Here is a 25,541-nt window from a genome sequence, read left to right as displayed (position 1 = left end):
AACAATGCATTATATCCTAAAAGGATTATCATGTGTTTTGGTGTCTCTCTCCCGATAAAATCCTTCAGTATTAGTGTCCGCCCCTGTTATTGTTCCCAAACAGGCTCCTGTAGGTCTGCGCACTGCTGGCAGTTATTTTTATGTTGTGTTAATGTGTTGATTTTCATGCAAATGAAGTCTTTGTGATACTAAAGAGGCTGGAAATACATTAATACACACTCGCATTCAGAGACTTCTTTATCCCGACAAACTTCTTGAGTTTGGAGCAGCGGTGATACAGGAAGTGACCTATGGAGTGATAGGAGTGGCCAAAAAAAAAAAATAAAAGACCATATCTGTAAAAGAATAAGGATATAAATGTGGAGAATAAATCCTGCTATAACTTCATAATCAGCAATATTGTACTTTAAAAACACTCCAAACTTCTGCAAATAACGGCAATAATAGGCCATATATATTCATAATGGCCGAGCACCAGCTAAAATAATTTACAGTGATTCATTGAGACATAAAACCTAAAAATACCAAATAAATGATGAATTGGACTTTTCTTTTAAACAAACAAAAGTTATTTAACCTTCCTTCAGGTTCGAAAAGTGTGTTGAATGTATTTATTCTTCATTAAACACTCACAAATTACGAGCCATAAATCTTTTTTTTATGTGTAATTTCCAAAGTGCACATTTAAAATGTTCTGAATTAAAAAAAAAAAATGTACTTCAACAAAAATATGAAAGTATTATATCAAGTGTAGGTAGCAGTTCACTGTTGCAGCTGGCCGAAGAAATCATTTAGAACAACTTTATTCACTTTTATGTTCTGTAATAATCCTATTTGTTTATGTTCCTTCACCATGATACAGTTCAGATGACGGTGTAAAGGGAACATAAATTGATCTAAAAAGATGAGGATCAAATCCGTGAATGAACCATTCTGATTTTTTTTTATTTTTTTTAAAAACGATGTGACCCGTTCATATATTCTGGTTCCGAGCCAGACGCTCCTCATCTGCCCGGAACAGAGCAATAAATGTCAACCTTTGTCCTCCTCACACTGATTACATAACAAGCAAGTTAATGACCTATCTGATCACATCGCTGGGAGATAACCGTCCAGCAGTGGGAGGATGATTCAGATCCTTTATCTGTTTCTTCTTCTCCTTTCAGTTTTACTGCCAGATTACCAACGTTTAAAGGTGAATCTGTATCGGAGTGTTGAATGTCATGACTTTATAAAGACCACTGGATATTAAACCTGTTGAAATAAACCTATAATTGTTGGTCCCCTGCCTCTGACTGACGAGTCAACGAAGTCTAAAGCGGCAGCTGGTTTAAAACAATATGAAGTGACTCCTATACATCGACCTGTGTCTGCTGAGGTTAAGCTCCGCCCACAGCGAGACACAAAGAGATAAGAGGACAGAAACACAGCAGAGACTCACAGAGTTGGAAACGAATGGCTGCTCAGAAATCAGGTTGAAAAACATAAATAATACATTAATAATAAATAAATAATTTGAGAGAAAAAAAATGATTGTGATTTATTTCGAAATGTCGAGGTGAAAATGAGGTGCGCCCCTGAAAAGAGTCTAAAATGATCAATTGCATCCAAACAAATTAGTCAAAAACACGGTAAAAAAAAAAAAAAGAAAAAAAAAAGAGGAGGAGGGTGCACTCTGCATTGTCAGTTTATTGATTCACACACTGATTACATCTGAACACATTTTAATATTGATAATCATCGTCAGTAGAAGTATAATGAATAATACAAAAAAAAAGGAATAAACCAGAAAAGCTTTGTTTCACCCACAAAAGCGTTCAGTCATCATCATCATCATCATCATTCACCTTAATCATCATCATCAACAGTCAGCGTCCTGATCAACCACCTGAACTGAGGAGAAGATGTCACGAGGCTGTTGCACCCTCAGCCAAACACAAATCAAAGGAAGGAGGAGAGGTTTCCAAACAGTGACTCTAAACGACCGCTAATCCAATTATAGTATCAGTTAAAGTTTGGGCTGGACGGGGAGGAGGACTCATGCTTTTAGCTTAACGGCCTACTTTTAGGGGTTTCAGTGGTACAAATGGTAAAAAAAAAAAAAAAATTGAAATAAAAACACACCCTGCAGCGTCTGAAAGTAATACATTCGTTCAGGTTTGTTAGGAGACGTCGTTTGACTGTTTCACGACTGCTTTGGCTCAGTTTTAAAGTGTTAAACTGACTCATTAAATGTCCTTCAAACCACTAAATCAGGGCTCTCCAAGGTTAAATGTGTGTGTGTGTTGCGTATATCAATTTGTTATTGTTCACATAGAAGAAGCTGACTCAGCTGGTTTGTGTGGAGCTCAGCCATGTGAATACATGTTCAAATTAAATCGTGAATGCAATGTTGTGATGCTCTTTTAAACAGTCTGACTACCTTATTATTTTCATAATCATTATTATTCTGCCGGTTGTTTCTTAATAAACTGATTCATTGTTTTATCTTTATAATGTCAGAAAAAAGTGTGGGGAAAAAAAAAAAAAATCCCAAACGTGACGTTTTTAAAGTGTCTTGTTTTCTGACCAACAATCAAAAATATTTGAGTTTATATTGATATGAAGAAAAGCATCAAATATTATTTTTGAGGAACCAGAAATTTTTGTTTGAAAATGACTTAAATATTTAGATACTTGTGAGTTGACTGAAAGTTCCAGATCTGATGTTTTTAATTACAGAGATTTTAAGGGGCAAAATTGGAAACTATATACTTTTATGAAAACTGAACCAAAGCAATCAGAAAAAAACTGACTGATTGAAACGAACCAGCTGAAGCGCTCAGACGACTCTGATTCTCTGTTGTTACGTTGGCGCCCCCGTGAGGAGAAACCGCTGTACAGCACAGTGTTACACCAACCAGAGCTGCAGTGAAGTCGCGTCCGGAGGGTTTCTCTGGGACTCTGCAGGAGTTTACATTCTTCTTACTGGAAGTGGATATTTTACCGGATGATTCCAGTATTTTTAGACCTGAATACAAATAAATAAAAGAAAGAAGTTTTCCCACCAGGATTTTCTTTCTGACCGTCCAGCAAAAAACATGTATGTCCAACTCTGTTGTTTTAAAATGTTTTAAAGAGTAAAAAAAAAAAAAAAAGATCTTGCTAGTCTTTGTTTGATGGTATTTCTATTGGAAAAAAAAAAGGAAATTTAGTTATAAATTCCTTTTTTTTTTTTTCGGTTGGAAAAATCTCCCCAGATTCAGCGGTTAACGACTCGACAACTGAGGCCAAAATGAACAACCTTGAGCTCGATGGATCGGAGACTTTTAGGAGAATTTTGAAACACAATAAAGTCTTTGTGTCTCCGTCACCAGGCCAGAAAACCTGATCTAATAACAAATATAGGTCAGAAACCTTCAATAAAAGGTCTGGTTCCAGACCTGGTCCTGGTTCAAGGATTAAAAACAGAATAAAATCACATCTGCTCCCACTTCCTCACTGAAAACTCCAGAATACATTCATATGTAAATGTTGTGGGAGACAGAAGACGTCTCCTACGCCACAGAAAAGTACGTGGAGGCTTCTAACTTCCTTCAAGTTGCTCGTTAAACCTCAATATTGACTCCCTTTCAGCTCTTGTTTTGACCTCCACCACCTCCAAAGGGAAATTCGGGCTCTTCAGCTGCTAAAGGCTCCACTATGTTCCTCTCTGACTGTCAGTCTGCGGTCGTTCTTAGAGCCTCTTCTCTGTAAACAGTTTCCAAAAACGACGCTACGAGAGCGAACCAGAACAACCGGACTGCTTAAAAAAATACGAGCTAAAAGTAAACTTCGCACTGCAGGTTCTCCAGTTCGAGCGACACCTTTAAGGATTCCTCTGTGGGTTGATAAAATGCACCATTAACTAATTTATCAAATCCGAGGGTGGAATATTTCTTTTTATTCTTTTGTCCTCTTTGAGTCTTTATATTTGCATTTTGAAATGCTAAAATAATCCCAAATAATAACCAAAAAAACCAAACACCCTCACGTGAAGTCAAAATTGTGACACTTTTGTCTGTTTTGAACCTTAAAAGAAAACAATAAAAGTGATGAATTTGGGTTCCTAGTTTTGGTTACATTTTTTTTTTATTTTTAAATCTAGATCTGGAGCCAAGAGTTTCTCGTAAAAAGGCCAAAAAAAACATCCGTCACCATCCTCACCAGCATCCGTCGTTACTACGCTATCATACGAACACAAAAATATTAGTTTATGCACTCACAAAGCCCCGAAAGTATCGGCGGCAGGTTACAGCCCAGCAGCGGTTCAGTCCAAAACAAAAAAGAAGAGAGAAAATCAACAACGAAAATGCACGATAACACCCGACTCACCAAAGAACTTCATGCAGTTAAATACCACCTAAAGCGTAATTGTAGTTAAGTCACCACGACGAAACCGGAGATTTACATTGAAGAGCGGGATACTATAATTTCAACCATTGTCATAGTAGTTAACTTGCAATGTTCGGTACATAGAGGATCAATTAAGGACGACAGTAACATGTTAGCATGCTGCATGGTTGTCACGGGCCGGTGAACACACGGAGGCGTCGCTTCGAGGGTCAACTACACTCCAGAGAGGTTTCAAAACAACGAAAAAAGAAATAAGAAAAACATCATTGAAACGCAGCCACCGGTATCTCTCTACTGGTGCAGCCTTTTTAGTCGTGCAGAAAAAAAGCCTACTGGCGGGAAGGATACGTGTGGGAGTCATGCTCGTCATTAAAAAAAAAAAAAAAGAAGACACCCGGGGAGGGAAAAAGGCTCGATAAATATACTGTACAGCTGAAAGAGCACATCGATAGACTGCAGCCAGAATAATAATACGAAGAGTAAGGAACGATAACTGTGACCAAGTAAAAGGGTAAAATGTCGAACGGGGGGGTGGGGGGAGGGTGGGGGAGGAGGAGCCACGCTGGAGGCGTTGCGGCTCGGGGAAACACAGGACGGGCGTCGTCCAGGTGCGTCGCGCCGTCGCACAGCCTCCCGCCGGCCCAAAAGAGTTCCCTCGTCGTCGCCGACGGGCTTCGGAGAGAAGAGGGGAGCGTTCGGGTGTCGCCGTCTGCTTTGTCGTACGAGGGACGGAGAGAGAGAGAGAGAGAGAGAGAGAGAGAGAGAGAGAGAGAGAGAGAGAGAAGAGCGAGGCGGGTGTCCAGAGTGCGCCCTCCCCTCCCCCCTTCCCCCCCTCCTCTCCACACACACACACACACACACACAAAATATCCTTGAACTTTGACCCTCCATCCACCCACACCTCTCTCTCAGCGCTGCTTCCTTCTCTTCTCGTCCACTCGTTCCTCCTCAGCTCCTCTCCGCCTCCTCCTGATGCCTGGGGGGGGGGGGGGGGGGGAGAAGATAACGCCGAAGGTTCCTCTGAAAACGGTGAGCTCAATAAAGAGAGTCGTGTTTCGCGACTAATCTCGCAGTAAACACTTGCATTTGCAGACGTGGCGACGAACCGCGTTCGCGGACGAAGTTTTTTTTTTTTTTTTTTTTTTTCCGAAAGCGTTCCTGAGCCCGAGCGGTGATTTCCACTTGCTGAATTATGTGATTTTTTGAAAAAAAAATTTTAGCCTTGTCCCTCGCGCAATTTTATGTTGAGGGACATTATTATTAGATTGTTGCACTATTTGCCCACGCTGTCTTTCACAGAGCGGCGAACCTCTCCTCAACTTCACTGCTGAGAGACTCTGCCGCTCCAAAATGCTCTCTTTGTACCCAATAATGTTACTGTTGCCGGTTAACCTAATTAGTTACACAGCTTTTCTCGTCTTTTGTTGACCCCGGCCCAACCATTCTGTTTTTAATTTACATTTTACACAGCGTCCCAACTTTTGGAAAACTTACAAAAAGCTTTTTGAACACCATTTAAAGAACAGCTGTGGCGTAGCTTTCACTAGAGCTGACCAGAACCATAAAAGCTATCCGTGTGTGCACATTAAAATATTGACCTGCCGGCTTCTTTTAGAGCAACATCCATATTCGAAAGCATCCTCCGCTGTCACGGCAACAACTTCGCGTTCAATCGGGATTCGATTTTCTGGACAAACTCCTCTAGACGTGGACGTAAACTACACAAACTTTTTCAGAAATGTTTCTGTTTTTTTTTTTTAAAGACACCTCCCAGACCGCCGGCCTTCGTCGTACCTCATCCCTGCAGCGGGGCAGCGGGAGCTCCTGAGCAGTGGAAGTGGACGTTCTGCCACCGGCTTTCCCTGCGGTGCCACACCCGGGTCTCCTCCGATTGGCTGGAGCAGGGGCGGCCCTGGCCGTCCACAAACTGCGTCAGGCGGATGTAGGCGATGCAGGCGCCGTCGTCTCCGACCATGTGCACGTGCGGGTTGAGGATGGTGGTGTGGATGGGTTTGCTGTTCTTGGAGAGGACTGACGGGAGACAAGGTGTCGTACTTTAAGATGTAAATACCAAACATATGCATGATATCGTTTCTGTGTAGAAAAAGCAGAAATAATATTTTAACCTGTAGTCTTACGATTTTCAAAGTAAAATCTGTGGAAGTCCATTCCTTCCACCAGGTTCCCGAGCCCCTCAGGCTCAAACGAGGTCAGACCAGGGTCGCAGATCTTCCTGTAAAAACATCATGTTTTCAAATAGAAATCATAGTTTAATGTAAAAGCACTGAAATACCTCCTCTGTTGTGAAAAATGTAGTGAAACAGCAGAGGCAATAACTGGCGCTTCTTTTTCATTCGGTGTATTATTAAACTATGATAAAGCTTATATTTTAAGAGTGGCAAAAAACCCCAGAAAACACAATTAAATTGTTCATTGCAATTCTTTCTATGACAACTGTTAACTTTTTAGGATTGTGACGAGTTCTAACTTGTAATGTCATTGTTTTATGTCCTGTTTCATAATTGTGACTTTGTAAATTAAATTCTGACTTCCATTCCAAATATTATTTTGATGCTAACTTTTAATTTTCGTCTCAGAAGTTTGACTTTATAACTCCAGGTTTTGATTTCTCAGTTTTTTTGTGATTGTTGCAATACATTTTTGGGAACTTTTTAGAGGCTTTTCCCAAAAATTACGATGCAATTTGCCGAGTTTTAATTGATTTTATTAAGGAAAGCTGTGGTAATAAATAAAAAATGGATATCACAGATAAAGAGTTGTGATTTTTTTTTTAAGTAAGTCATAATTGTGACTAAGGGATACTATAATGTGACAAAACTTGTCATGAATATACCTATGAAAGAAATTTCTTTTACTTTATCTTAAATTGTAAAAGTTTGACTTTGTATGTGTTAATTTTTTTTGGTCATAATTTAGAAAAATTAAAACCAAATAAAAGGTTTGATTTAGAAACTGAAACTGAAAATTTAGTAAATAGTAGTTTTGACTTGTTGTTTCACAAATTCATCTTATTGTCTCATAACTTTGACCTCCAATCTGGGAATTTGACCTAAATTAAAGATTTTAAGTCTCAGAACTTTCTGATTTAGAGTTGGATCATTTTAATCTCACAGTGAAACTCAACATTTTGACTCAGTTATTCATAGATTAAACATAAAATTTAGATTTATATCTCATCATTTTGACCCAGTAAATTAAAATAAAGCTTTAATCAATGACCGTTTTTACATAATATTCTATAACTACGTCTTAAGATCTCCTCATTTTGACAGTATTACAAGTTTATTTAAAATCTCATGACTTTAGAATCTTTAATTGTGACTTAGTCAAAGTTTTGAGTTACTGTCTAATGAACTTGGATTACATATCATAACTATATCTTCGTATCTATCTTATTCTGACTTCATAATTTAGTGTCTCGACTTTATCTTGATTTAGTAAATCAAAGCTTTTACTCATCACGTCAAAATTCGGACTTTTGAAGTCACATTTTTAACTGTCTCGTAGTTTTGACTCAAACGTTTTACTCACTGTTGCTTCATTTCGTCTTCTTTTGTGTATGTTTATTATTCTTCGTGTGTTATTCTTTTCCTGTCTGTGTGGAAAGACTTTGACCCCCCTGCCCCCGCAACCACTCAGTCCACCCACCATTATTCTTAATTACACAGTAAAAAGAGAGAGAGAGGATAAAACAATGCCTGTAATAACTTTAATCTTTTAATACAACACTATGTCAATCAGATTAATGGTTCTCTGAGGCTGACGGAGAGCTTTAAACGTCCACTTTTACGGGCTCCGATTCCTGCAGCTGTTTCAAGATTTCGATGTAAAAAAATATAAAATAAATAAAGAGCGACCGGACTCACGCGTAGGCCTCAAAGTCCCCATTGTTGACGGCTTCGATAAGCTGCTCTGTGATCTTTATGATCTCCTGTTTGCGAGCTGTAGAGAAAGGAAACAAAAAGAAAAAAAAAAAAGAAAAAAAAGAAGAAAAATGTGACTTTTTTCTGAAGCCACAGAAACAGAGGAGGCTGAACTCAGACTCACCTGACAGCTTGTTACTCATCGTAAGTCTTATCTCTCATCGCTTTTTCATGCGGGAGTCTCGGGGAAATCTCCTCCATGCTACTGCTCACAACTACTTCACTTACACGACCCCCCTTTATTTTTCAAAATAAAACGCCCCCCGCCCCCTTTCCCGCCGTGGCCAGTCTCTACTCTCTACCTCCGTCCATCATCCATCATGTATCTGGTTTGCATGTGTGGCTGCTTGAGCTCATCTCTATTCTTGTCACAGCCCGTCAGATGAGATTTACTGTGTCCTTCTCCCCTCGCTTCCTCCCTGCACTGGGAGGGAGGCTTAGCTCGCTCTAATTGTGGCTCTCTCTCTCTCTCCCTCTCGCTCTTATTTTATCTCCCATCATGCACCTCTTCACTTCAAACCTGCTGCTGTCTCTCAAAGCTCCATATCCCTTTATTTTTTAAGTCACAATGTAAAAGTACTCCTTTTAATTACTAAAAAGTATCCTGTAATCCAGTGGTTCACAGCTGGTGGGTCGCCAACCAAGAGGCTGCAGTTCCTTGAATGGCCACTAGAGGCTCCAAAAGGAAGTTAGTCACCATAGACCACCACGTTAAAACGCCCAACTTTACAGAGGCCTAATATCTAATTAATGAGGGGATTATTTTCAGGTGAACCGCTAGAAAACTAATAGGAAGGAGTGAATCTAGCTAATGACACCATAATTAATTGTGGAAAACATTTACAGACTTTGTTTTTCGTGAGAGAAGTTTAACGGGAGTCTATGGAGCCCAAGCCTTTTTGCCGCCAGCCCCCGGTGGCCGACAGTGGTTTTGCACTTTATAGCAATTCTGCACTGGCCTTAATTCAGACCAGGAAGCTTCGTCAACTTTTAAATACAGTCTGTACGTGAAACATGGTGCCACGGCTGCAGTGCCAAAAAAACTGCAATTCCTTGAGTGGCCACTAGAGGCTGGCTCCAAAAGCCAGTCACTTTCCATTGACCCCAATGTTAAAAAAAAAAAACGTTTCTGGTCTGTGTTGCGAATTTTCCTGTTTCACTCCAGACATTTTTTATAGACCTCACTGTTGAAACTGCATTGAAGGTGTAATACCGTCACAACGCTTCATTCGGCCCGCCTCCGCTGCACCCACCCGCCACCTCTTTGCCCATTTTTTGGATCAGTCGCGAGGATTGGCTGTTTTATATACAGTCTATGATCACAAGCCAAAAAAAGGTCGTATATTTTAAGTGTTTTGCGGACGTTTGCGGGAAAATAAAAAGTTGTTGGGAAAAAAAGTCAAACTTCAGCTGTCGCGCTTTTATTTTGAAGGGCACACGTTTCCGAATGTTTGCCACGTGCGTTGCAATAGCTGTTTGCCACCAGTGTTGTCATGACAGTAACATGGTAACATCAGTGGTTAGTTCTCATCCGGGCATTTGTAAACATGTTTAGGACATGCCACACCTCACTGTGACGTCACCCATTGTTTTGTGAACTGTTTTTTTGGAGACATATTTTGGACGAGCTGACTGACAACCCCGAGGACACGATGCCCAAGCCCACTGAAGGCCTTTTAAAGAAGTAGAACTTGTAAATCAATTATGGGGTTCCCAATAAATAAAGTGACCATGGCTCTGACCTACCTTTCACATCGTCATCCTCAATCGTGGTGTTGCTGCTGTCAGATGACTCCTGCAACGAACAAAAACAAAGTTGTTAATTACAAAGAAATCAATGAAAAAAAAATGTAAACACACTCTAAGATGTAAACACTCACAAATACATGCACACAAACGCACATTTCTGCCATCAAATCCACAACACGACGCCGTCGTCACGCCACGTTTTTCGCCAAAAACAAAAAAAATACAAAAACACAACAGCCCTGCGTTTCGACTCCCGTTTATTTACCGAGCTGCCTCACACACACACACACACACACACACACACACACACACACACACACACACACAGTCTGAGCGGCAGGGTGAGGGTTAATCTGGTGGTTTGCTCAACCAGCGGCAGAAATGGCTGAGCTCCATCCAGTCCAAACACAGAGGGGCAGCATCAGACAACGAAACATCGTCACGGCCTTCTCTCGCTCCCGCCTCTACTCCAATGCATAATTATACACAACGAGAAGCACACACACACACACACACGCACGCACGCACGCACGCACGCACACACACACACACACACACACAGAGTCAACAAAATACACACACAAAAAATCTGCAGCTTTAACCCACGCAGGAAGAGAGACGGAGTGAGGATGACGAGTGAGAAGAAAGAAAACAAAAAAGGACACGAAATAAAGAGATGGGAGGAGGAGGATGTACCTTGGTCCCATCTACTGGGTTATAGATAACAGTAGTCTGAGGCTCCTGGAGGAACAATGGAGAGAAAAGAGAAAGAAGTGGGCAGGGAGATGAATGGAGATCCAATGTTTCATGATGACACTATGAGAGCTTTGAGGGACAGGAAGAGGAAGATCAGCAGAGAAAAGGATGGAGAGTATAGGAAGAAAGTACTGAACAGTACAGATCAGAAAGGGTTAATGACAAAATGATGACTGTAAAGAGTTCCTAAATGAACCCGTTCACGATTATCAAACTCTCTCTCCAACGTCAGTCGCTTCTGTCCCAGTCCGTTAAAATATGACCACGTCATATACAACATACATACGGCAGTTGACTACATGTATGTCATACGTAATAAAAATCCATTTCAAAAGACAGAAAATGACACATTACATTACGAATCTTTTGGTTTTCCTGCACTTTCCTGCACCATTTTATTTTCTGTAGCTACAATTTACCGACGTTCCCTAAACGCCTCGTACGATATCGGTAGATGCTACCCAGCCGGTGCTGCGCACATAATTAAGACAGATATGTTGTGGCCAAAGATTAGTTTGAAAAGGGTGAAACAAGGCGCTTTAAAGTACGATTTGGCTACGTGTGGTAAACGCTGCGGCTCACTGATGCCAACGAGATTTACTTCAGCAAAAACATAGCAAAAGTTATACAATTTGTAGTGATAATGTGTCCGTGGGGATGAAGCTTTGGTGTCAAAATTTGGTACCAAATGACACATCAGTTTTTAATACAAGATCATTTCGAAGGAACTCAGTCAGTGCCATCAATTTTTATTACGTTGAAATGTTTACAATATTTAATCAAGTGTAATTTTGGGAGGGGGGGCGGGATTTGTGTACAAATTGTTAAGAAAGTTTTACTATTTTTAAATAACGCAATTTAATTGTAAACTAATGGCAACAAAAATCTTAAAAAACACAGTAAATTACAGTAAATTTTTAAAGGCTTGACGCAATATTTAAGCATGAAATCCATGTAAAATGGTGCGAAATTTTGCTCAACATTGTATGTAGAAATATCTAAAAGTATATCATTATAAAATGTAATCAAGTGTAATAAAAAAAATGTTGGGATGTGTAAGAACAAAAACTTGCACAAATAGGTAAAAAAAGAACAACGTTTATTAAATTACGTAATTTAATTGTGAACAAATGGCTGAAAATCTTAAAAATACAGCAAAGTACTGTAAGTTCTGAAAAGCTTGACACAGTTCTTAAGCATGAAATGGTGTGAAATTTTGCACAACATTACGCGTTAAAATATCTCAGGAGAGGGCGCTGCCTCAGTGAGACGTGGTATCGGCCTGTCTGTGTGTTCTCTCCAGACCGTTTTAAGACTTGGCATGAAAGGGAATAGACCCATTACCCAAATTGTCGAGCTGTTGCTTTAAAAGCTGCAATTAAAATCTTGAATTATTGCACAGCAACAATCAGACTGACCGTCCAAAAACTGCACACACGCACACACCTCCCTCCCTCCACACACACACACACACACACACACACACACACACACACACACTCTGCGTTTCAGTCACGGTCTGGACAGACGGACGGGACGGACAGACACGGAGCTGCATACCAGCGCAGCAGAGGTGACGTTGCCTTTGGGACTGGTGACTGTGCTGTTTCTCGTGCTGTTTGTCTGGGGCTGTGCGGGGAAACAGAAAGTGCTGCGTTAGTGCTCGGCGGCAGCGGTGAGCGGCGCCACCTGCTGGTCGGGAAGTGAGTGTAAAAAAAAAAACCCGGTAAAAATAGCAGATGACAATAGCGCAGACAAAATTAACGCGCACACAACTGAAAGCTCATTTCTCCACAAACAGATTTACTGACTTTTTACTGACTAACAAGCTGAAATGACTGAAATTACCTGACCTATTGTGAACAGAAAAACAGCCGCCAAGCAGAAAAGAAACACCGGCGTTTTTGTTAAAAATGGGCTGCCACATGCCCCTCCGTTTGCGCCGATATTGAGATAAAAAAAAAAAAAAAGACATGTCTAAATATTGTCTGCGGAGGCAAAGAATTTATCTAGCAATAATGTTAATTAGCTCGCAAGCTAAAAAGCGAAATTTTCAGTTTCCACTAATGCCACGTCAAAGCGTGAAATAGACACGCCGGTCCACCATAAAAAAAAAAAAGTGAAATAGCTACGCGTTGGGCTATCTAAGCGTGAGTGTTACACATTTTGAAAGCGTGAAACTTACACGCACGTAAAGGTTATGTGGCGTGGAATGATGTCACCAAGATCCTGTCTTGATGAGGTTTGTTTCCAGGAGGTGACAACGTTTTTGTTTGGTTGTTTTTTGATATTTGTTTCATTTTCCTGTACATCACATGGCTCTACGCATGCAGTAGGTTTCAGTTTCGACCACTACAGGAAAACGTGTAACTTTCATGCCTAGACAGCGCAGAGCGTGTCTATTTTGACATTTTGCCGTGATACCGTGTTGAACATACACACTGACAATAACATTATAGCTACATAGATGGAAAATATTACATTTTGATAAATGGTAACAAAAATTAAAAAAAAAAAATCCCTGATCTTCCATGACTTGGCCCAAAAAAGAAGATCAAATTCCCTGACTTTCCACGTCTGGAAAATAATTTTTTTAATTCCCTGATATTCCCAGAAATTCCCTGACCCGTGGAAACCCTGTAGAAAGGTTTTCTGGAGTTCATCATGTTGGCTCATTTCCATCTGCGCTCGGCTACTCCAGTCGAAGCCTGTTCACTTTCAATAGTTTCCACTGGATGCGGATGCTACCTGGCAGATGGCAAATTAAACCAATAACAGCTGTGCACCTCTGCAACATCTGTCAGACATGAAGAGGCAAGCATCCAATTTGACCGACTCCGTCAGCGTCTCTTAATGTGTCCCTCCTGAGTGAACAACAATCTAGCCGCCTCGTCTCGGCGGAGGAAGGTCAAAAAACTCTTATGAAAGGACCGTGACGATAGCAGGCCATTCACAAACACACAAACACACACAAACACACACAGACACAACATGCCGCACACACAATAGCACAATAACACATTCTGTTTCATCGGGACACACACACCTGACTCCTCTGTTCCAACAACAGCATGCAACAAATACACAACCGCAGGCAGGACACACAGACTTCATGCACAGAAACCAATCAACTCCTGTGTTTCCCGCTCGTTATTTTTCCCAGCATGCTCGCCGGTAGTTGATAGCTGTGTTGGACTCAAGGGGAGAAAAACAAAAGGAGAGAGAAACGGCTTTAACGACGACGCATGTAAACATCCATTTGCAGGATTTATAGTGCTTTTGTGCGCACATGTAGATGTTTAATTGAATCTTAGAGGAACAGAAGGGTCGTTTGGTTTATCAGATGATATCCGCGATCATGCACAACAACTCGAAACTGAGGACATCGCTGCTGCTCCAGTCGATTGTCACTGTAAAATGCGTAATGCACACGAATGTCCACTAGAGGGAAGCGTGTTTTTGACGCAACTGGCATCGTCTAAACGCGATTGGATTACGTAGAGGCTGGTTAGAGGTGGTAATTTGACAAACGTCAGCCGATGGATGTAGTGAAACGAAAGGATGCCGAAGTCAAAACTTTTCTTCTGGTTCGAGTCCCGGAAGTGATGAAGTCTTTTTTTCATTTTTTTTTTTTTTTTAACCAACAGAAAAGAGAGTTAATTGAACTTAAGTTGACTCTTTAGTTCAAAGTCGTTCAGTGACTTTTGGTTTCATTACGTTTAGTTTACATTTACTGGTTGAGTCAACTGAGTTCTTGTCGGCTAGTTTACGGAGTAAAATAAAAATCCTTGTGTTTAAAGAGGCCATTCAAAGAAAAATAGTCAAGAAAACAATTAAAGAACCAACAAAGTAAGCAGAAGTTCCTGCAGCCTCTGACCCCGTCGTGGCATCAACGCTGGAATTAAAAGGCCATCCGTGTCACTGAAAATCAAAGGACAGAAGCCAGGCAGCGATTTCAGGGCACCACATCTCCCCTTTGAAGGTATTTGCTGTGATGTTTATCCTGCCGGCAATCTGTCCGGAGGGATAAACAACCATTCAGCTGTTAAGTCAAATTTAAAATCCATCCCTCCTCTGAGGCGTCCTTATTCTCCGAGTCCCATCCAAGGTGAGAAGAGTCACGCTCGAACGGACTCGACGGGGGACTCAGGAGACCCGCCGTCAATATCTGATCAACGTTACACCGTGAAACAGATGAATGCGATTAAATCTGAAGTTTTCTCAACAGAGCACCGATTGATTATCCAGAGTGTTGGACTGCCACATGTTCCTCTATAATAAAACGCTATTATGAGTTTAGTTCAATCAGTTTAATGTCTTTAAAGTCAACAAGGACTCTGTAAACACCTTGTTTTGTTATCTACGAGTCATTAAACCGAACCGCATTAAATGCCTCATTACTTTATGATGGAGCAGCTTCTGCTCCTTGTTTCCAAAAAAAGTTGGGACACGTAAAATGTAATAAAAACAGAATGTGGTGATATGGAAATCATGTTAACTCATATTTAATTGGAAATAGAAAAAAGACAACATATCAAATGCTAAAACTGAGAAAATTGGAGGTTTTTGGGGAAAATATACGCTCATTTTAAATTTAATGGCAGTGACACGTTTCAATAAAGTTTTTAAAAAGTTTTTAAAAACTCTTCTGGCTCGGATCGGATAAACTGTCTGCTGGTTTGGGAGGAGGCTTCTGTCACGCAAAGTTTAAAGGAACCTACTTGAACAAGACCATTTATTAAGAAATATTTCACAGCATCATAGACTTTATAAGTGCCATAAACTGTAACACCACCGATGGCCACTAGGGGTCGGCTCCAAAAAGGGGTCCGGCGGTCGTGGCTGCAGTGCCATTGAAAAATAAAAAATTCTGAAAACCTAAGTACGAAGAAATTAAAGGTGTCGATAACAAAAACTGGGCACGTCGCGTCACCAGCGTAGCTACGTCGTTACCACGGCGATCTGTCAGTCTTTTGATCTGCAGCTCGGAGCGCAAACGTGACTTTGTTCATTCGTATCAGAAAAATAACAAATAAATCACTTAAAATGTGTTATCTCGGGTGTAAAATCTGTGTAAAATCCAGTTGTGCGTGACAGCCGGGAGTCCTTATTTTTTTTTTTTCCTCTGCGCTCATGTGCTCATCGAGGGAAACGCAAACAGCTCCGGGCTCCTGTGCATCCGCGTGATGTCACGAGTGCAGCAGCAAACGGAGAAACTGCGATTATGTAATGAGAGATTAATCATCTGGTGGAAAGTAATCTGAGATTAGCATCAGGCCACCCGAAGAGAGAGGGTGGTGGTGGTGGTGGGCGGGGGGTGTTCGGAGAGGAAGGAGGAGGAAGAGGAGAAGAACGTTAAAGAAAGAGGTCGAGAGAGGAGAGGCAGCTGTTCACTTCCTGTAAAATAATTCACACTCGTTCAAATTATCCGAAGTGCCAAAAAGCGACTGAAGTTTGTTCTGTTTGTGTTCTCAAATACAACCAAAGTCTGACTCTCGTGTGCATCTTGTGTGTCATCGACTCACACGAACAAGTTATTATCCCGCATGAATACGATATTTTGTGCACGTTATCTTGTGTTTATGTAGCTGTGAGAAAGATCTGTACCAACGTCGGGCATGAAGAAGATTTTTGCAGGTTTAATCTGTCGAGATCGTCACATCCGTTTGTTACGTACGCAAAATATTATCCGGTATTATCCGGGTTTACTGACGAAATGCTATCTCGCGTGAATAAAATCCCGTTGTGTCAGGGGACTTCTATTGTTCAGGCCATTTAAAAAAAATGCCGATATTCTGGTTTTCAGCAGTTTGAGGTCAAAGTTTGTCAATAGGTCGCTTAATTTTGGGCTTTTGTTGAGCTTTTTTTTATGTAGCAAGTGTAGTTGTCATCAACTCGAGTTACGTTCACCCGTTGTTCTGCCTCTTCTGCTCCGCTGGGTTTCAACCCGACAACTTTGCGCACCTTTTAGAGACAGAAAAATGCACGAGGGACTCTCACTGAGCTGAAATGAAACGGGCGCGCCGGAACAAAGTCAATAACGCAGTAGTTACTGGACGTAACTGCAGTTCTATGAGTACGTTCGTATTTTGTTTCCCAAGACGATGGTGGGGGAAACACTGGACGGGCTACGAATAAATATGAATCGGATTGTAAAATTTGACATAAAAGGACATCTGGAAAACCTAAACTTGCTCTGTGAAGCATTTTAAGATGTTTTGTTGTTTTTTAAGGAGCGGCACAAATAAAACCGAGTTGAGTGTGAAGCTGCTGACCTGCAGGATGTTTAAAAACCGCCACCTCAGAGACTGCGTGGACTTCCTGTCTCCCGGAACCACGTCATGCTCCTCTGGGAGTTTTAGTTTAGTTTCCTGGACAATTTGTTTCTCTGCCAGTTTCTTTAACATGAATTAAATTTGGTTAAAAAAAAATGCATTTCTTTTACTTGAATTCCCTCGTGTGCTTCCGTATTTGTGATGGACATTACAAACTCATGCAAACACAACATCCATGGCGCGCGCGCACACACACACGCACACACACACACACACACACACACACACACACACACACACACACACACACACACGAGCAGTGCTGTACACAGACAGAACCAGACAGGGTGCAACAAACTGCCAACACTCGTGAAGTCCGAGCAGGAAATAAACGTGGGCCGACAGAGGTGCAGCCATCACGTCGGGCTTCCTCAACGTCTCCTCGGGCTCAATAACAGACCGATTCTTTAATGAGCTTCAGTTTTTGGCAAAGGGTGAAATATTCAGGGTGAAAAATGACTGCGGAGGACTGATGGCAAAGCGTCTCCGTGCCAACCGGAGGCATCTGAGAGCGGAGACGAGGTGAAACGAGGCGACCAGAGGAAGAGAGGGGATTCAAAGGACTTTCAAAATAAAAGTGTAGACGAAGTGAGAATTTATTTTATTTATGCAGCCAATCATCCCGGCAGATTTATCCTTATTGTGTTTAGAGCTGCAACGATTTGTCAATTGATCAGTAGTTAGACAGAAAAATAACAGGCGACAATTTTAATAATCAATTCAAATCATTTGAGTAAAAATTTTGGAGGCAAAAAAAGTCAAATTGAAGTTTATGTTTCGATAAAAATATTTCCTTTTTCTTGTTTTCTTTGTCTTTTATCATAGTTAACAGAGTATTTTTTATTTAGCTGAGTTTTATGATGTTTGTTGAACAAAAAGTGATATTTGAAAACATTTTAAAGACCAAACAATGAGGTGATTATTAAAGTAAATAATCAATAATTACAATAACTGCTAGTTGCAGCTGTAATTGTGTTGTGAAGAACACTTAGGGAGCGGTACATAAAGTGGGATAATACTCTGAAGTACTCTTGTAGTAGCTAAGTTTTAATAATCAATACCAGCTGATGACTTTACAATCAGGAGCTGAAGGAGGGAAATCGAAGCCAAAAACTACAGACGGGAGCATCGACGCATTTTTGAGGTGAAACATGAAAGAATGACAGAAAAGTGCAGGACAGGAAACGACACACACACAAACACACACAAACACACACAAACACACACACGATGCTCAAAAAAACAGATCCTTCAAAAAAATAGAAGTGGACGCTTCACAAAGTCAAATCAGCACATCTGCTTGTGATGGGAATATTTATGAAATAATAAAAGTGGCAGCGGAGGAAGGTCAACGAGGAAGAGGAGGCTCACCTTGACATCAGCCTTCTTGTTGAGGAGACTCTTGGCTGCTGCGGAGAGGCAGAAGGACACACCCTCAGACGGAAGAGTACACATCATACACACACACACACATACACACACACACACACACACGCACACACACACACTTTCAGACCACCGGCGGGATCTCACGCATGCACGCGGGCGGGCATCACCTGCTCACCGACCGACCGACCGACCACCGAGAGAGCGACGGTCTCTCCGCAACTTCCTTTTTAAAAAACAAACACTCTGGACACACTTCCCATCCCTCCCCTCCCTCCCCTCCCTCCTTCCCTCCCTCCCTCCATCCTGTAAAAAGACGTGAAAAACCCGGCGAATAAACACACACATTAGAAAAAAAAAAAACCTCCATCCTCACCCTGAACCGCTGCCCAGAGCATTAGATAAGCCGAAAAAAAAGTCAAACTAATTCTCTCTCCGTGTAATCCAAAACACACACACACACACACACACACACACACACACACACACACACACACACACACACACATGGGCAGAGCAGAGAGGGGCGGGGAGGGGAGGGGGGATGAGTGGAAGGAAGTGGAAAGGGGGAGACGCAGGTATGTGTGATAATGGCTATGTTAAAGTCTGGATTACTGTACAGAGTTCAGTGATGGGCAGGAATTAAAGAAAAAAAAAAAGGCCGTAAAGTGTTGTAAAACGCTCGTCATGACGATGAAAACAGGAAAAGAAGACACTAATCCTTCATCGTCAAACGTTTTTTCTCTTTTAAATTCTTTGCACCTCGTATTTAAAATGTTTTTTTTCCTTTAGCATTCCCCATCCAAAAAAAAAAATCCATACAACATTTACACTGGAATAGACAATTTGCTGTCAGCTACTTCAATAATGTATTCAAGTGGTTTTATGAAATATGTACAGGCTGCAAAATCTATTTAAATCCTGAAATTTCCACTAACATGACCAAAATATACATAGTTAATCAATCAAATACTCAAAAGTGAAAGACATTATCTATAATTTAGTAATAATTTAATCATATTTTGGACCAAATAGCTGAATATCAATATTGCAATAATGACATCACATGTGTTTCTACTGACTATTATTATTATTATTATTATTATTATTATACAACTGATTATCATTCGTTTAGAATGTAATTCAGTGCGCCGAGGCTTTTAGTTTTTTAATATTTAAAAAAAATTGAAAAAAAGCCATGTTTTCACCTCCTGTCAGATTGACACGTTAGATATTAATATTTTCTTTAGCTAAAAAACAAACAAACATGGATTCTAATAATGTGTGTTTGGACTTCTAGACATTTGATCTCAGAAAAATACATCTGAAATAAAATCGCTCCAGCTTGTTCCTGATTGGAGATATTCAAGGTGTTACAACCGTCCCTGGTCTCTCCCCCCCCCACTGCCCCCCCCACCCCCCTCCTGCGTGCAGTTTGTCATCCCCCAGATGAGACTCGAAGCTGCTTACCTTGGCAACCGTTTGAGGAGCATTAAGAGGCGAAGACAGGGAGAAGAGAAAGATTTAGAGAAGAGAGATTAAAACAAGCTGAGGGAGTGTGTGTGTGTGTGTGTGTGTGTGTGTGTGTGTGTGTGTGTGTGTGTGTGTGTGTGTGTGTGTGATGTCAGGGACTCTTGAAGAGGATGTGGAGTGTGAAGAAGAAGTAGTTCACCTTGCTCCACGATGCCTGCGGTGGTTCCCGGCACGGAGCTGACGGATGCGGGGGCCGTCGTCTGGCGACCCACTGAAACACACACACACACACACACACACACACACACGGGAAGAGACAACTATATGTTAAACAAGGCTGGTTTTGAAGAGGGTCAAAGTTTTTGACATCAAAACTATGAATTAACACATGGTATAAATAAACTAATTGATGTTTTGTTTTATTATTTTCCATCTTTTGTGTCTGCACAAAGCGGCAACCAGCAGAGAAGTCGCCCGTTGGTTTGTGAACGTTATGAAGCCTCCAGGTCAGATTCTATCCGTCGCCATCTTGCTAGTTTGGAGCGGTTTGGAGCAGGAAGTGACCATATTTGGGGGGAGGAGCCAGCGGTGGATCTGACTGATCTGATTGGAAACCTGACGATACCACGTCCCGCCCACCGATAGCTGTAACCTGACTACCACAGGCCTGTCAATCAAACAGACACGCCCCCCCCCAAAAAATTATGTCTTTTTGAACCTTATTATTTAATTAATGATGGATTATTTTCAGATGGACCGCCAGAAAACTAATAAGGAGTGACTTTAACTAACAACACCAAGATAACTGGTGGAGACATTTCATTGACTTTGTATTTGATGACATAAATTGAATGGGAGTTTATGGAGCCGGAGGCTTTTTGGAGCCGACCTCTAGTGGCCCTCGGTGATATTGCAGCTTAAGGCACTTCTGCTTCAGCTTCATTTTTCAGTCTCTGTCTATGATCTCCAGAGTTTGACCCAAAATCTGATGTTTCTCTGCTCCAGTTTCAGGTCCGTGGTGAAATCACAAATGTTTACGTACAAATGGTCCCCAGTGGATCAACTACTGGTTCGATATAATCTAACTTCACAACAAAAACATTCAATAACTAGCAGTGCAAGAATACGCAAAATTTAACCAAACAGAGCCAAAATGGCGACGGACTGCCTGGACGATGCAGAATATTACAAGACCTGACTTCATTTTTACATATTGCACCTTCAAAGCGACAAACGTCACTATTGATAACCACGATTTTGTAATATGTGATACTGTCTGTGATAAAAAAAAAAAGATTATTTGAAAAGAATCTTCGCATGATTTCTCGATGTTTTTCACTCATCAATTCTGATACGAAGTAAACGAGCTAAAACCGAGCGAGCTTTAAAAGAAGGCACAAAAAACCGAGCAGATATCTGCAGCGTTTCCTGCTGACTGTCACACTGCCGCCCATCAGCCTGCTGTGTGTTCGTGTGTGTGTGTGTGTGTGTGTGTGTGTGTGTGTGTGTGTGTGTGTGTGTGTGCGTGTGTGTGTGTGAACGTGTGAAGCGACGGCAGAAGACAGATGGCGTGTCATCCTGTCCTCGTCTCCCTCGTCTTTCTCACGAAGATCAGCAACGCTCACCAGAGAAGTTCCTGGAGACGAGCATTGTGGTCAAGATGGCGCCCTGAGGAGGAGACGGAGGGGGGACAGCGGTCACAGGAGTCCACCGGGACGACAGTTGGACATGTTGGTCTCATGTCTGGATGAGATTTTTTTTAACTTTGCTGTTTATAGAAAAATGTTGTCCCCAATCACTTACACAAGTATTCGCCAGCAAAGTCTTATTTTATTCTTTATGTGTACACCTGACTGCTTATGACTGATATTTAACTCATTAAAACTTAATTTTATGCTTTTTAAGACTGATTATTAATTGCAGAAACCGACTTTTTCAAAACTTTAAACAAAAGTTATTGAAATATGGCACCGTGTTTCACGGAAAATGAAAACACACTGCAAACAACACGTGCTATTCTTGCAGATTTGTTGCTCATTTGAACTAACGAGACGGTTTAATATATTTATGATTATATATGATTTAGAGGCGGTTTATTCAGATAAAAATCGCATTCAATTTCAGTTTCTGCTGCTCTGCTAAGGTAAGATGAGCTAAGCGAGCACCAACAATCTGGTGCATTTTTTGTTCTTCATTATGATTTAATTCATCTGCTGCGTTATTTATGTGCTATAAAAAAAACTAAATTACGACACGTCGGAGCATCCACATTTATTTTTTTTCAAACATAACGGAAACAGGAAAATGTGCGTAAATTAGCTTCAGCTATCAGCAGCTAGCTGTAAATAGCCAATCTGCAGTCGATGCCGTTTGTTTTTATTTGTTATTTGTTTTATTCATTGTTGTTCAGGTTTGATTTTTTTTGTTTGTGTTTATTTTTTACAAAATTTCACATTTCTATGGGATCAAAATGTTGACATGAAAAAGGTAAAGTGTCAAAAACATAAAATCAGAGACTCAACTTGAACGTGTCAATTTGTATGTATTTAGGGCATTTTGTCTTTCCTTGACAGAATTAGCAAATTAATTATTGATACTATAAAATAAGTGCCAATAAAGTGATTTTATGTTTATTGATTATGATTAAAAAAAAAAAAAAGATTTAAGACGCGGAGCGTCAACATTGAGTTTTGACTGTAAACCGTTAGCGTTAGTTAATGCTATGACAGGAGCTAACTGTAGCCACAGGGCACTTACTGCTGTTTGTTTATTTCATGCTGCTGCATGTCAAAATGACGCATTTCTTACAGCATCGTTCTGTTTATATTGTGAGGTAAAAATGTCAAAAAGTCAAATTTGAATCTTGGCTGCGCTTCGACTGCATTTTCACTTTTTAACGCTGACTTGAAAATGTCCCTTAAAACCTGCAGATATCCTTCGTTGAGTCAGATGCTGCAGAGGAGGAGGCAATTTTTGTTCCCCCTACATTTCCTTTTAATTCCTCGCATCAAGAGCAACACACTTCGTTTTGACGCAACCGAGCGCTTTTTTTTTTTTTTTTTCACACCTTGAGTTTCCTCCTGGCGTTAAACTTCTTCAGGCACTCGACGGTCTCCTGCCGGTGCATCATCGAGGCCACCGTGGAGCGTTGCTGCGGGGAGACAGAGGAAGAAGAGGATGCTGAAAATAAAACATTTGGACGAGCAGCTCTGACACTGACAGCTTTATGTGGGCAGGAGCTGTCGGAGAGACTCTGCTTCGGCTCCCGACGTGTTGGTTTTTCGGAGGCTCTCTAAAGGTAGCGACATTTCTGGGCGAAACAGGTTCGACTCGGCCCGACGGCGTCCTGATGATCGTCACCCTTCGGTTCTGTATATGAAAGGATATTTAATGCAGAGCCAGCTGATAGTAAAATCAGTTTTCTTCACTCCAAAGGCAGAGAGCAGTGGGGAGTAATCAGATCCTTTAATTAAATCTTTCTTAAGTACCTTTTTTTGGGGGCTTAATTCCACCTGATTTTACAATCCCCTATTTACCGCCTGATAACGTCTAAAGTAAGCGCCACTGAATCGTGGTTAATGACTTCGTCTGAAGAAAACACTTATATTATTAACAAGGTGCACTTAAAGAGGAAACGATAAAAGTACTAGTAGGCCCCGGTGTTGTACTACTGGATTATTCATTATTGCTGATGAATTCATGTAACATTTTACTGGTTGTTTTTCGTCAGGGAGCAAATTTTAACTGTTTTATGCTTCTTCAAATGCACCTATTTATATTATGTCTATGTTTTGCACTCCAAACTGCACCTTACATGTAAATATTCCTGTATTTATTGACGAGCAACCGCAGTATATTTGACCAAATGTGCAATATGTCAGCTACCCCACCTAACCTTTCCCAACTCGGAAGTCAGATTTTTCCCGATGGGAACTTTCCCATTTTCCAGCTGCCTGAACGCACAATTTTTTTCACAAAATCATCTGAAAATTGAGATGATCATAAAATCTGCCACGTAAATCTTCTTAACCTTGAGAGATGTTTCCGAAAAGCCCCGTAATTGAAGACAGTCTGAAATTATTGCAGATTAATAGGTGACTCTTCAAAATCTATGCAAGCTGCAAAATACTACGTGTTTTTAATGTTTTTGTTTTATTTAGACTTCTAAACTTGATGTTCTTTTTTTGGGGGGGGATTTTTGATGTAAAATGGGTGTTAAAAGTTTGCTTCAGAAAATTAAGAAACAAAGCTTTGGGCTGAGAGTGTTGATATCTTTAAACACAAACCTAAAACATGGCTTTTTAATTAGTGGCTTGTCAGTCACTTGTGGAGCTCTAACCTGTACAAAAGATGCAAAACAAACCGAGTTTGATTGATAGAGCGAAACACACACACACGCACAAATTAACATAACAGTTAATCTGCCAGTTTCTGCTGCCCTCCACTCGGTCTTCTCGTTTAATGTATTCATTCCCGATGGCATATTTTCAGGTTCCGTATCTTTTCTTTAATTTTTGATTAAGCTGCAGACTGAATGTTGTTTGCTAAATGCAGTTATTTCGCCGGTTTAATACAGAAATGATGCTAAATAATGTTCAAAATAGATGCCGTGCATTTTCAGGAGAATTACAGATACCATCAATTCTTTATTTCAGCTTTGATACAATTTTAAGAGCCTCAAGCTGCAGCTCATTAACTAAAATCGAGTTTGATTGACAGCTGCTCTGAATAAAGCAGTCATATATGCACCTGCAGGAATCTGTTCAGGAATTTTATATAAGAACGTTAAACGACTGCTCTTATAATTAACCATCCTGTAAAAACATCTTAATTGATTATAGGAAGAAAAAAAAAAAAGGTCCTGGTTGATGGCGAACAACTTTCTTTTTAAAATGATTCTATATAAATAACGTTTTTATGATCATAAATGTCAAGAAAAAAGTGCTTTCCACTTTCGAAAACAACAAACCTCCTCAGATAAACTCTTAACTGCACATATCCGGGCATCCCGTGTGGGTTTTTAAGCGGATATTTTTACAGATGAAGTGCTGATGTGAGCGCTTATCTCCGAGATGGGCTCCTCTTTTGCCCTTCCGCGGGACAAATCTTTGAAGATAAGCTGACCCGGTATGACGGCACATGTCGCAGATTGCATGTTTGGAAACAGATGGCGCCGATATTTGGCCGCTTCGAGCAGATGTTCTCAAACTTTGGCTGTTGGGAGGATTTACGCATCACAAATTGTCGGGTAGTGAAACCAGGAAGCCGTGAAATGTTTGTTTCCTGTCCGCGACAGCAGGGTGTCTGTGCTACACTTACGCAGACCCATGGGTGCTTCAGAGCCTCCTGGGCTGTGATTCTCTTGGCTGGGTTGATCGTCAGCATCTGGTTGATCAGATTTTTCGCCTCCGGAGTCACCGTGTCCCACTCTGGGGAGGGAAACTGAAGCACGCGCACACGCACGCACATACACACACACGCACACACACACACACACACACACACACACACACACACACACACA

The 25,541-nt window shown here is 40.9% G+C and overlaps 1 protein-coding gene across 5 annotated transcripts in view; it reads right to left on the bottom strand.

Annotated features, from left to right (window-relative positions):
• Positions 1-1,671: 1,671 nt before the first annotated feature.
• The window catches only part of LOC138208392 (calcium/calmodulin-dependent protein kinase type II subunit beta), a 39,763-nt gene continuing 15,893 nt past the window's right edge, over positions 1,672-25,541 (bottom strand). For 2 of the 5 annotated variants that reach the window (XM_069166243.1, XM_069166236.1), the window contains exons 10-21: positions 25,337-25,459; positions 23,085-23,168; positions 21,643-21,685; positions 20,217-20,288; positions 18,530-18,564; positions 12,384-12,452; positions 10,764-10,808; positions 10,065-10,113; positions 8,262-8,337; positions 6,501-6,607; positions 6,169-6,405; positions 1,672-5,350 (exon numbers count right to left, since the gene is read on the bottom strand). In XM_069166243.1, the coding sequence (XP_069022344.1) occupies positions 6,170-6,405; positions 6,501-6,607; positions 8,262-8,337; positions 10,065-10,113; positions 10,764-10,808; positions 12,384-12,452; positions 18,530-18,564; positions 20,217-20,288; positions 21,643-21,685; positions 23,085-23,168; positions 25,337-25,459 (939 nt within the window). In that variant the 3' untranslated portion in view covers positions 1,672-5,350; position 6,169. The remainder of the gene's footprint in view (positions 5,351-6,168; positions 6,406-6,500; positions 6,608-8,261; positions 8,338-10,064; positions 10,114-10,763; positions 10,809-12,383; positions 12,453-18,529; positions 18,565-20,216; positions 20,289-21,642; positions 21,686-23,084; positions 23,169-25,336; positions 25,460-25,541) is intronic. The other 3 variants (XM_069166264.1, XM_069166251.1, XM_069166256.1) reach the window with 2 other exon arrangements.

This window comes from Embiotoca jacksoni, unplaced genomic scaffold, assembly GCF_022577435.1.
Source record: "Embiotoca jacksoni isolate LCO1_2020_lvr unplaced genomic scaffold, fEmbJac1.0.p SCAF_10, whole genome shotgun sequence".
NCBI classification, from domain to species: Eukaryota; Metazoa; Chordata; class Actinopteri; family Embiotocidae; genus Embiotoca; species Embiotoca jacksoni.
This window is presented reverse-complemented; position numbering and strand designations above follow the sequence as displayed.